The following is a 13,747-nucleotide window of genomic DNA, read 5'->3' on the forward strand; positions in this document are numbered from 1 at the left end:
TTTCTTCTTTGTAAATGCTTTCATTATGGGTGTAAAATGCTATTATTTCACTTCCATTGCTGTAATGCAATATTAAGATCTACTGAGATCAAGAAATTCCATTTAGATATTTTTATTCCAATTCTCTAAGGCTGCTGGAGGAAGTCTGTGGAGTTGGTCAGTTTTTTAGACGCACAACATTGGAGGCATTATCATTTTAACATGTCACAAACTTATTTGTGTGATCATATACTATCATACATACACACCCACAGTCTCATGGTAAAGCTATCATGTAAACATCGCCATGTTTCTGTGCGCTGGTACCGTTCAGCTGCTTTGGATTACCTCATGGAACTTAATGGAATTGTCAGGAAAAATGCTTTGAGGGTTTTTAGTATAAACACAGTAGAAGCAAGGAAGCTAAGCTCTTTTAGGAAGAGAAGGGTGTTTCTCAATTTCAGGCTTTATTCTGGCAGGTAGGATAAAGAGAGGAAGTGGCTGAGCAAGGAGACGCGTCACATCCTCTCCATGAAGAACACTGAGACTGCAGTACCAGCAGATGAAGTGTCTCTTCCTAAAACTGCGAATAAATGGGATGGCAGAAGACATAGAAAAGGGGAAAATGCAGTCATGATAATTTTGAGGAGACCATTCTCAATTGTATGTTTTGCTTGTTTCTGATGATTGCACACAGGATAACAGCACAGACCCTGGTATATCTGTAATTGCAGTGAACTCAGGTGTATGGGTCAGTGCTGCAGTTACATATATTGGGTCTGAGTTCTGGCAGCTCTTGTTACACACTGTGGAAATGAAGTCTACGAAAGACACTTATATAAAGATACATCAAATAAGCTGAAATGATCCCATCTGAAATAGCACATGCTTTACAGCTGGCTTTGCTTTCTGTCTTAGGTGTTGGAAGATAATGACTATGGTCGTGCAGTGGACTGGTGGGGATTGGGAGTTGTCATGTATGAAATGATGTGTGGAAGATTGCCTTTCTACAACCAAGATCACGAGAAACTATTTGAACTGATACTAATGGAGGACATAAAATTTCCTCGAACTCTATCTGCAGATGCAAAATCATTACTTTCAGGCCTACTGATAAAAGATCCAAATAAGCGGTAAGTGAAATTACTTGGGTACATAGCCATTAAAAAAATACTCAGCTTATATTCTTTAAAGTAAAAATAGGCCACTGGTGCCTGGTCTTTCTAACTGAAGGACCAGTCATCAGAAGGGGCCATATACAGCCATACAACCTCAGATTTCCACTTACGATATACAACAGTGAGATCCATAAGCAAAAGGAGAAAAGAGATTTGGATGAGAACACTTTTAAAATCATCCACAGCAAACTCAAGGAAGTTTTCAGGTTTAGGTTATGTACTGAAACAAAACGAGAGCTATGTAGTGTTTGTCACAGGATGATTTAACCCTTAGTTGGTTACATAGTCTAATGGAAATGCCCCACTTTTTCTTTTAGTGTGATCATGTGTGAAGACACGTAAAAGCTGCCACAGCTAAGTTGCATTAAAGCATATAAGTAGATCACAGATTATGTAAACTACAAATTGATAATGCATCCTCTAAGTGAGATTTAAATGCAGTGGTTTGAAAGTGAGCATTGCCTACCTGCTTCTTGTGCACCTTTCAGCAGGATTCCTCTTTAGGAAAGCTATCTTCCAATAGTTCCTGCACTCCATCCTCAATCTCTAGACAAGAAGTTTTCTGTAGCAAGAATATGCTCACCCACACTCAGGGCAGGACCAGTTTCAGTGCCCCTCAGTGGGATTTGCCTGTGCTTAGCCAGGTGCAGCAGCTGACACAGCACAAGTGGTCATCCTTTCTGTTGCTGCCCATCAGCATCTGTTTTAATTAAGTTTATTGTATGTAGTAAAAGGAAACCATGACCAACCAAATAAATACATGTAAGGTAAGAATTTGTAGTAATTACTATTGCATTTTAACCTCCAAACAATTTGATTTATCAAATATATTAGCCTTTAGAATTGAAAAGATTCTTCCCTATAATTAATCTTTGCAGCCAGTAGTATGTATTACAGACTTCTGTGTTCTTCAGCTTATTCATATTCAAGTTTCAGTGCTAGCTACTGATAAATAGGGTGCAAGCACAGAGATTAACTGCAGCTCTGCTCTTCTCTGAGCATCTGGATGGGAAGATACTGAGGGAAGTTGGAAGAGTGCAGGCAGACTGGGATGCTCAGCAGAGATGTGGAAAATTTTATGAGCGGTTGAGAAACAGAGAAGAATACAGCATGGAAATAAGTTTATGCTCAGTCACTGCAAGTCTGAGATGGTAGTCCAGAATATTTCTGTAATTTTGAGAATTGTTGCTCCTTGCTTTTAAAACTTCTCTTTATGTCTTTAGCAGTTCATTTTAATGAAACACAAATGCCTGTGTCATTCTCCTTGTTGACAAGATACACAAGCTGTTTGTTAATTTAGATATTTTTTTTCTGTTGCAACTACTGTTATGCCATAGGATAGCTAGACTTGGGAAGATGCTAGATCAGAGCTGAGCAGTCTTAAAAGTCCACCTGCTGTTGAAAGGGGCAGAGGTCCTCTCCCCGGATGTGTGCCTCTGTCTCCACCACCAGCAGCCTAAGGGAGCTCACTGAAACTGATGTTGAATCAAGTTTGACTTCTAAAGCAAAAAAGCTGCCGGTTCTTTGTTGTTTTCTCCTTGTGGGGTTAGTTTTCTTTCAGGTTAGTGAGCTGATTCCAGCTCTCAGCCTCCAGTGAGCATCACAGTCAGTGGAAGTGATGCTGTAGATGAAAGTGAGGGGAGACGTATGGGCAGGAGTGGGACCCTTTTTCTTGGCAGCAGTGTCTACTTATGGGAGCTCAGTCCACCTTGTGTGGGTTCACCTGGAGTAGGTGGAATTTGCTTCCAGAGATGACATGCCAGAGTCTGGCTTTGGCAAGTTATGGGCTGCAGTGAATAGTGTGGTTATTTACAGTGGCCTTTAAATAACCTTCTCAGCAGGCCTACAATTTATTAATTTATACTAATTAACTCAGATTGAGGCTATTTTATGGTAATTGGTTAATTGTTACAGCACCCAGATGCAACAGCAGCACACACTTTATAAAAATGATGTGTCAGTCATTACTAATTCAGTGCTTGGCACCTCCCTGGTAAAACTCTGTGTCAGCTTTGTTGGGTTAGTTTTGGTTTTTAATGGTGCCAGATCTTTAGTTAGTCTTTCAAGAAAACTCAAGAATGTCTTTTGAATGAATGGATTATTAAAAACTCATTATGGACACTAATAAACACGGTGGTTGGAATAATCAAGTATAACAGAACATTATTTGGATGCTTTTGTTAACACTTTTTATCTTGAATTCATATTAAATAGGGGAGAATATCATACTGAACAGGTCAGAGTTTTTCCCAGATATTGAAAAACAAATGGTCCTTTTTCTAACAATCATGATAATTTAATCTCCTTTTAGAAGTAGTACTTGTTTAATATGGACTTCTTTTATTTTCTGCCTAGACTTGGTGGAGGCCCAGATGATGCAAAAGAAATCATGCGTCATAGTTTCTTTGCTGGAGTAAACTGGCAAGATGTATATGATAAAAAGGTATGTGCTTATACGATGCTGAATAACCTGGCTTCTATCCTGGGTCTGTTGCTGTCTTGAAATTATGCATGTTTTTCGTTGCAACTTTTCATGTCCAAATAATTATTCTGATCCAGGTGAACTTCTTTCATCTTTTGGTTTTCATTAATGATTTGTCATTGGACCACAAGTAAATGTTGCTAATCAAACTAAACTCAGCAAAGATTTTCCTCCTGTTATGTGACCTCCCAAACTTTTTCCTTTTTTTTTCTTTCTGGGTGTTCAAGAGAAAAATTATTGTATGAATCAGGAAATTGAAAAAAATAGATTTTTTTTTTCTGAATTGTGTTTTTGCCTTTTACTGAATTGTTATAATGAAGCAATTGAAAAGATTCATAGCAAAAATCAACTTTCTCATTATTTGTGTTTAAGTAGAAATCTCTTAAAAGTTTAGAGAGAGACCTAGCATTAAAATTCTGAGCTAGAACAGCTTTTGGAGAAAGAGAGTGCTGGGAATTGAATTTGAACAGTTTTATCTAAACACAGTCCTGTTCTTACAATGATCACCACAATAGGGATGATTTTAGAGAATTAATGTATCTTACTGAGTAACGGAATTCAATTTGACTTACATTCTTCTATATGCATAAGCTGATTTGATCTCAGTACTTTTTAAGAGGTTTCTTGTTGCTGTAAAGGCCCTTCTATTTTGATAGTCTTTTTTTCCTGTGCTTTCCCCCCTCCCCCCAAACTGTTCTATACTGTTAATCTGCCAGTTGAGCTGTGTAATTTAAAAATTTTCCTCTTCTTTTGCTTTGTTCGAAAAAAAGAAAATGGAAGACATACGAATGAGCAGAATATGTTTATGCTCCAATGTCAGTGCTGCAAACTGTTTTTTCAGTTGTTGTTGAACTGGAATTTTAAAAATGTGTGGTTGTTGGTGTGGTATTTCTCTGACAAATACCAGAATTGAAATGAGAACCTTATATTATGATACAAAATATGGTACTCTCTGAAGTTACTTGATCCAAGTGTGATTTTTCCCTGGCAGAACTGTGATGTTTCAAGAAACTTCTAAATAAATAACCTTAACGAGTGTATTAATCATGTTACTTCATGAGCTCAGAATGGTTGGTTGTTTTTAGGCAGTTGTAGGGAAGCACTCTGAGGATAAAATCTAAAACTCCAAACTGAGGACAGAGAATAGATTGGATTGCACAGTGCTGGGAGCGGGTGAGAAAGAAAAAGCCGTTTCATTACTCTCTCATTCCATCAAAAAAGTTTTCTTGATAATTTTAGGTTAAAAGCTTTCAATTCTACACTGTTAAACATCAAGTTTAGTTCTTACAATATAGATCCCTTTAACTTTTAAGCACAGGCTCTGAATATTTCCAAATCAACACGACAGGTGTTTTTTCCATCCTAATCTTATTCTGTGCTGTTAAAATAATTGGAGGTATTTTGCTTTTCTGCCCGTGGAGGTGGATATGGCTTGGTGGGATGTGGTAACTGGAGAGATGGCAATCACTCCGTGTTTACTCTTTCCACTGCTGCTTTGAGAAACTGAATTTGCTACTGAACGATGAATTGGATTTCCTCAGTTAACTTCCAGGACCAGAGGAATTATTTTTGTGCAGTATTGGCACGCAGTGTGTTCTTTATGGAAAAATAGCTCATTAAAATTAGTTCTGACAGTATGTTTTTCTATTTAATTCAAAAATAGTTGTATTGCTATTGTAAAGCCGTTTGTCTGGTAGGTTCAGAAGTCCAGGCATTCCTTCTGTGCACACGCTGTCTTATCAGTTCTGAAGTATGCAGAGTGCAAGACGGTGTTCTGAAATGTGAACTTCTAGCATAATAATAAGCTTAATGAACTTCAACCAAGTATTTTTATTACAGTGCTTGTGAGAAGGTTTTTGAGGGTTTGCTATGTGATACAGTTCCTAAAACAACTCAGGAGCGTGCATCGAACAAATTTGGTTTTCAAATAGCTTTATCCTATGCCTGCTTCTGTTGCTGTTTATTATTAGTAGTACAGATTTCAGTAGTAGGGTCACTTGATGAAATTTATAGTTGATATAATTATTTGCATAGTAGAGATATTTCACAGAATTCTTTTTTGAGGTTTATGCACCATGAAACTGTAATTTTCTGGCTGCATTTCAAGCATGTGTTTCTCTTAGTAATGAAGGAACTGAAGTTCGCATTCAGAGCAATAGAAAACGAAAAATCATGTGCATTCCAAGTAGTTTCAGGGGAATCATTTTGTACATGTGTATGCTGTACCACCGTGCCACTGATTTCGATCATTTCTACTCGAGATTGAGTTCATTTCTGTACTTACCAGGTTTTCACTTCATGAGTGTGATTGGAGGCAGCATTATGTGTCTGTAAACTTGGAGTGCTTCATAGCAAACACGAGCTCTGTCAGGTCAAAGGGATCCAAATGGTCGGATGGAATTATTAGCTCGCTGATACTGCTAACTAATTAAACTAATTTGGTACTTTGCAGTGATAATAAAATACTGTATGGTACATTGTGGAGCAGAGAAGGTCGTTGACTTTAAATGAAAAACGTATAGTACTTAGCATTTGCGGTCAGATGTATTTATGTTTGGCAGAAAAATCATGAGGGCATATGAAAGAGGACAGTCTGTGCCAGGTTCTTCCTGTGACCAGCTCAACCCTGATGAGTTTTCATTTCTGTGCCTGACTATGAGAAATGGAATAGTTTGGCAAACTCTGAGGACTTCAAAAGCTCATACACTTCTAAATAAATCTTTTGTTTTATTTTTAGCTAGGACCAGGAAGCTTTTTGACATTTCTGTTACTCATTTAGGAATTGTTTTAGAGTACTTTTATTTGGATTGTAGAAATATTCTGAAATTGTCAGATGTTCTGTCTAGGATCTTTCACTGAATGAAAACCACATGGGCATTAATTTGAAGGTAGGAATTAGGGTATGTCTTCGGGTGTGCAGCTTGAAGCACTCAGGTGGCCCCCATCAGAGGACAATCCAGACCTCTTAGTAAAGCCTGGGTTTCCTCCTCCATGTAATAGGGATAGGAAAGGAAGAAGAAGCCAGACAGGAATTTGGGCTGAGTTACATATGTCTTCTGATTTCTGCTAGTCTCTGGCTATTCCTGAAGCAGATTTCTTTGTTTTAGTGCTGGGAAGGAAGGGGGCAAGTGGCATGCATGGTTACAGCCCTGCTGAGCACAAGGACACCCCTCCTGCAGCAGTGTGCAGGCAGTGTGCAGGCAGTGTGCAGGCAGCTGCGAGATGCTGGTTCTCATCCTCCAGCCTCAGCCTCCAGCCTTTGCTTTTCTTAAGGCACAACCACAACAGAAGATGAAATGCCGTGATTAAAACCCTGGGTTTAAATCTGGCAAAATTAATGCGGAATGCGTATTTAGGTACTTTCACTGATCAGATTTTAAGGGAAGAGGTAGGAGGGAAATAGGAAAACGCCAGCATCTGGTTTTAAGCAGTTGCTATTTGAGTCATGCTATTTTGGTACGATTACCTGCTGTGTAATAAAGCCTGTAGAAATGACCCATTACTTGCTTTTGTGTTGTTGCCATACAAAGTAGTGAAAACATCAGAAATCTGCTAAGCAGGCTGATCTTTTCAATGTGCTCCAGTAATACTTGCTATATGTAGATCTTACGATTGATTGCCACCTCTTTGCTGAACTGCTTGAATTTACAGAAGGCAGAGTATAGCATAAAGGTGTTTGATTCAAAAGCAAGCCATCCTTGCTGCAGCCCTGAGGAAAAAAGTTCATCTGTGGGCAAAACCCTGATGACCCAGTGCTGAAATCCCATCTCTGCCACCTCCTCTGCCCAGGACCACTTCCAACCCCACCCCACACGTAGTTTCTTAATGGTGTGCAGGGTTTCTTCCAGCTCCCTGCTGTCCTGTCCTCTGAATCTCAACTCAGGTTCCTGTCATAACCTTGGAGGTTGGGGGTGGGATGCGGTGGGAATGGCCCTCTCCTATTCTGTAAGCTCAATTTGGTGGTTTTGTGGGATTTTGCTCCATCATGGTGTGTTTGCCCAGCCATTCAGAATTTTGGGGGAAGGACATCCAGGTTGACAGAGAGCATAATCTCGTCAGCTCCTGTTTCCCTTGGTAACTGAGCTATTTTCAGAAGAAGGACCCCCCCAGAAAAATGTTGTTAGGAAAGGAAAACAAGTACTTTAAAAGACATATTTTTCTGGAAATATTCTTGGCAATCTGGTGTTAAAAGTCTGAGCTAAGGCTTTGGGTTACTAGTAATGCCTGCATGATTTTTAGGATCATGAAGTTTGTTAGTATCTGCAGGATATTTAAGATCACCAAGGGAGCTTAAAAGACATATGAATGAGAGAACGCATTAACAGATACGCATCAGAAAAAAATCAAATCTAGAGATAGACTTTGCTAGTGTCTTATTAAAACGCTTTATTGTGTTATTTTGTTGTTATTGCTTTGTTGTTATTTCAGTTTCAGTAAAAATAGTCTGTTTACTTGGAATGTCTTGCAGTGAGTTATGTAGTACATTGAGTTGGGAACGCTGTAAACTATGACATGTTTTCAGCACTTAAAGTTGAGTGTGCTTGTGGTGAAATGGAAAGGTGTATTTCAGTGCTGTGACCCCGTTCTCCTCTCACAGTATTTGTCCTGCTGTTCTCAGTAGGTCAGTCTGTCTCTTTGTTTTGATTCTTGACAATCGCAGCTCTGCGTAGTTCTCCAGTCAAATTTAACATAGGTGGAAGTTTGATTTCTGGACATCAGATGTTGAACACTTAACTACCAACATATAATCAACTTTTGTAGCCAGGAAGATCTGTAACATTTGACACAGGTTTTGACATGTATCAGACCTGAACAGTAAACTAACTGGCAACTGTTGAAACGCAGCATTTGATGGTAATGTAAGGCATTATTGAAATATATTTTGTAGTTGTTTTTGTAATACGTTTTCAAAATGTGTAAACTCTGAGGAAAGAAGAATTCATTTCATACACTGTAATTTGTTAGAATAGAAGAGGAAAACACATTGGGATGCAGCAGCGCTCTTTTTTTTGATTGGACAAATCAGAATGTCATACTGAAATTGAACCACACATGTAAGATTCAAATAGTTATTCCTCGTGAATAAAAAGAGGAACTGGACAACAGTGCTCACATCTTTACATTTATACTGTACTTAAGGAATTCGTGTTCTTGAGTTTTGAGGTTATAATCCACTTACATAGTTTATTTAAATAGCTGGATCAATTCAGTGATGGTGGTGTACAGCTGCACCTCTTCCTCCTTTAGCACTTCATCTCAGAGTGCTTTTCAGCTGCAGGCTGTTGGTGGGTGGAATTCTTATGGCTTTGTTAATTTTGAGTTCATTGGAAGGAAAATTCCTTTTAAATTAAAAGGAGAGGGATGATCACAATTCTTAAGCATCTCATTTTTCACTTGACAGGTCGAGTACATAACAGACACTCTAAAGCAGCTCAGGTCACTTCCCATATGATCCAAGACAAATGATTCCTGTCAGGTTGTCTTTGAGCTAATAACATGTCTATTTCCTCTCGTACAGAAGTACTAGTGTAGCTGTTACATCGGCATGAAAAAGCTCAAACACAGAGGCTGCCTGTTCATTTCTATGTGATTGAAGTATTCAGGTGCCTACCTGCCCCTTGTGTTCCCCCAGGAGGTGGGTGGCAAGTTTCCTGGGTCTTGAACTGTGGGAAAACAGTGGTGTTCCTCACATGTTACTCTTGATGGATGCCAAATGGAAATGCCATAATATATGACAATGAAAATACTAAGAATTTGATACTGCTTCTGCTGTCATTTCTAACGTTAAGCCTTGGAAATGTCTGGGGTAGATTCAGATTGACAGGTATGAAATTGGATTTGTCTTAAACATTACCTCTTACAGACAGTTAACTCAGTGCTGAATTTAGTCTTTCATTTCTTTATTTGTACTCATGTGTACCTGTGTACACATACATGTGTTTGTGTGTGTGTTTATAATAAATGAACACACAAAACGTGTATTTTTTGGTCCTTCGAGTCAATTGCTGAAGACAGAGTCTCCTCTCTGGTAGAAGTGTCTGCCTGAAACGGAACAAACTGCTAGAAAAGGGCAAATTGTCACATCCAGGTAGCCTGGATTGAGCAGCAGGAGACAAGGATTGGTTTAGCTGAAGCTTCTATTATTCCTTTTGGACACCTGTTACCATGTGTGCCTTGTGATGCTCGCATTACTCTTTTTGGACTTTCTGATTTCATGGGTCAGAAGTGGTGAGAGCTGTTAGATACCATTTCTTTGTGACACCGAAGCACCAAATACCACTGGGTATGGAGGGGTAACTTCATGTTGTGGTTATCAGGGCTGTACTCAATATTGTGTATTTTGTTCACCCTTTTGGGTTGCATGGAAAAGTTTCTAGGTCATTATTTAGGCTCTGTGTCAGTGTAAGTGGTTATCTCTGCAGCAGTTGCATCTTATTTGTCTTTCTAACAGTTTCATTGCAGCTGAGATTTTTGGAGATTTTACTTTCTGCTTTTAAATAAAAGCTGACAATTAATGAACAAAGGTGGCATCCCTCCAGAAAGATAATTGCCAAGTTTCTGTAGCATGGCCCGGCATGTTGGTGACATGGCTTACAAAATCTGTCTCAAGTGAGTGGTTCTGTCTCTAATCTCCTGGCTGTACTGATGAGGTACAGTGCCCTTCTGTGTGCACTTATGCACATCACTCATACCGTTCTCCCAGCTTCTGTTTTATGTGACAGGAAAGGATTTTGTACTGTATTTCTCCCATTTTCTTCTGGAGATGATGCCTAAGCACTGTGTGGAAGTTCCTTGTGTCTTGACAAGAATTGTGGAGCAACTGGTAAACTATTGTAGAGGCTCTCCCTTTAAAACAAGGAGTTTGTCTTCAAAGTCATTCTGCAATTATATGAAGGTCAGAGAAAGATTCTGTTTGAGGAAGGAGAAGGTGTGCATGTGGTGGCAGACAGGGCTTCTGAAGAGGGATGCCAACAGGCCTTTAGAAACGGCTGTGCTGGTTAAAGGCCAGGAGAACAGGCTGAGAGGAAGTTCAGGAGACCTCCCAGCTGGTGGAGATGTGGTGAGGGAAGGAGGCAGAGCGTGTGAGAAGAGTGAAGGAACCTCCCTGCAGCTCTCTTGAGCCGTGTTTGTGCCTCTTGATCTCAGCTGCCGTTTCCTCTTTCCCATAGGTGTCAGTGTATGTGAAGGTGCCGCCTGTATAAATACCAGCATAAGCTTTTGTGGAGAAGCTGCATGGCTGCGCGGTTTGTGTTTGCAGCCTCTGAAGCCTCCTACTGCTTTTCATGTCTAGAAAATGAAAGGTGCTTCTGTAAGATGAGTGAATCGATCGCTGAACACCAGTGTTGCAAATTTGCACTGGGTTCTTCCCCTCTGGTTATAGACCTGAGTTTCTTCTTCTTTTACTTACACAGACATTAGACTTGTGGCATCGCTGGCATTTTCATCATCTGGCTCATGGGGTGGTGTCAATGAGCACTTGTCTATTCATTAGCCATTCAGAAGCCTGGCTCCTCAGTGTAGCACTGGAGGACGAAACGTCCTCCTTTATGGAAGAACAGATCAGCTAATGCATCACTTTTTTCTTCCTCAGCTGCAAATCCATACACCGCTATATGCTATGATCTTACCCTGCACTACCTTTTGTTTTTCATTAACCACTTTGTTGGAAATAGTATTTGTTAAAGACTGTGTAAGCTATTGTTTTCTCTTCCTCTTCACATAAGAGGTGAAGATTTGGATCAAATGAAATAGAGCTGATAGAGCACACTCAGAAGGACAAACCATTGCAGGGAGAAAAGGGTCAAACTGCTGAGTGAAAGTTAATGCTGAAGCTCTCTCCTGGAAAGAAGGAAAGCAGAATCTGGTACCGTGTCCAAACCACACAGTGTCTTAATGTGAGTTTTGTAGTACCAAAGATGGTGAAGGTGACTTTCTCCAGCTAAGAAAACTTGCATGTTATCAGTGGTCAGTGTAATGCGTCTGATGTGAGAAGGAAAACATAGAAAGAACTGGGTGGCAGTTTTAAACTCGGATTTGAAAACATTACAATGTCATATATACTAAACTGCTGTGTAGTTTTGGACTGCACATTATAGTGTGCAGTATGCTACTGAATGTGCATTCATGTTAGAATCTCTGACCTATGGGCTGTTCTTATGGAAGATACGGAGAGCGAGGCTGGTGCAAGTCATGTCAGAGTGATACTTGCAGTTAACCTTGCTGTTAGCTAGGTTTTGGACTAGTATTGTTGAGATTGTCTGTAATGGCTTGTATCTCTTACCAGGAGTTAGAGACTTGTCTGTCTCTCAGTGACCCTTTTGAAACTCCTCGTTAGATATAGGATGTAGGGAAAAAATAAAAATTGTAATTTCTGTCCTGTGATAATTTGGTTAGCTTCACGTATAATAATCTTGTTCTGTTTCTTGGTTTCTTTCAGCTTGTACCTCCTTTTAAACCTCAAGTGACATCTGAGACAGACACCAGGTATTTTGATGAAGAATTTACAGCTCAGACTATTACAATAACACCGCCTGAAAAATGTAAGTCAAAAATTATACAGGAGCATAACTTAAAAACAACGAGTTTATGACAAAGCACTTTGTGAGAAGGCTCTTCAGTTTGAATGGGAAAAGTATTCTCACTGTTAATAGCAAAAATCTTCATATGAAAGTGTGTAAAAGTAGATCCCAAAAAGAGAGTTCCTTTGAAGAAGGAATGATTACAGAGCTGAAAGCATCAGATCACTGTGTGTGTTTTGTTTGTTTGCATTTTAATATTATTTTTATTTAACTTAGTTTACAGTTCTGTCATTCTCTTTTTATGGAAAACACCAGCTTCAGATTGCTGGGTGGCTGTATACGTCCCAGACAAATATACATAAAGTACTCTTCAGACCAAAAAAAAACAAAAAAGCTGCCAGAGACAAGTGGGTGTCCCTTGTGTAGATATCCATTACATGAAAATTATTTGAAAATGAAATTTGCTATCAAGTTGTGTACTTAGCAGAGCTCTTAAAGAAGTTGTTAATGTAGATGTAATTGGTGCACTGGGCCTTGCACAAACCTTCTGTGTTGGAGTGGATTTAACTGCACCACTGTTTGATCATCTCCCGCTGCACACAGGAATCAGCCAAGCTGGGGCTTAACAGAGTCACTGCCAAGCCGGTGCTAAAGCGCGATTAAAGTCTGGCTGCTCAATTCCTTTCTTAGATTATATTTTTAACTGGGGGGATGGGAAAGGAGGGTAATAAATGTAGGCAGTAACTGCTGTAATTGAAGTTAATTACCCAGTCATAGAGATGGCTCCTTTTTTCTTGGGTTAGGATTCCCAGCTTTAGCCATAGGTTTGTGGTATTGCACAAATCTGGAGTGATTTTCTGGGCTTTGTATTTGTTGTGTTTGATTGCAGCCATTCAAGTGATTTTTAAGTCCTCTTGCTCTGGAAAAAATTTACTGTTTTTTTCCCACCTATCTTAATAATTTGTTCATATCTTTAATTTGAACAAATTTTGTTCAAGTATGGATTAATTTAGAGGCTGTTGACTGAGTGCCATAAAGTCATGATTCTTGGAACTCCACATGTGCACTGATAATGGGTATTTCTTCAGTGACTACTGAAGCAACACAAAATACTTGGATACTGCTGAGATTTCAGATTTAAATTTTTTGAATTTGGAGCAGGCAATTAATACCAGCTCGGAGAAGCTACCTGTCTCCCAGAAGCACTGCCTTGGCCTCTGGTAATGGCACTGCTGCTGCTGCGTGAAGCAGCACAGGCTACAGCCCACCCTGGCTGTAAGAATAATAATATAAGGGTGATTACCAGCAGCAGTGCATGGATGCTGACAACATATCTTGTTTATTCAGTAACCAAACTGTACCTATAATATGACACACAATTCTAAAAGGTTGCATAAAAGTGCATTGTTGCATGAGTCAGGATTTCAATAGGTGTCCTCAAGGATAAGCACTGTTTAAAAATCCATGAGAATGTAGATCCAAATTCTCAGAGTCAGGCAACATCTGGGGTCTAGGTTCCATTCGCACAACAGGAATTATGTAAATAAAACTATTAATGAATTTGGCTTAGCCCTGATTTCCTCTGATTC

General features: G+C 39.4%; 1 protein-coding gene across 3 annotated transcripts in view; it reads left to right on the forward strand.

Annotated features, from left to right (window-relative positions):
- AKT3 (AKT serine/threonine kinase 3) overlaps positions 1-13,747 on the forward strand; it is a 147,716-nt gene that overhangs the window by 128,792 nt on the left and 5,177 nt on the right. For all 3 annotated transcript variants that reach the window (XR_016464172.1, XM_031592720.2, XM_090135356.1), the window contains exons 11-13: positions 898-1,112; positions 3,513-3,600; positions 12,077-12,179. Coding sequence is in view for 2 of the 3 variants with exons in the window: in XM_031592720.2 (XP_031448580.1) it covers positions 898-1,112; positions 3,513-3,600; positions 12,077-12,179 (406 nt within the window). In the remaining variant the exon portion in view is untranslated. The remainder of the gene's footprint in view (positions 1-897; positions 1,113-3,512; positions 3,601-12,076; positions 12,180-13,747) is intronic.

Source organism: Phasianus colchicus, chromosome 2 (genome assembly GCF_987193195.1).
Source record: "Phasianus colchicus chromosome 2, bPhaCol1.hap1.1, whole genome shotgun sequence".
Taxonomy (NCBI): domain Eukaryota; kingdom Metazoa; phylum Chordata; class Aves; order Galliformes; family Phasianidae; genus Phasianus; species Phasianus colchicus.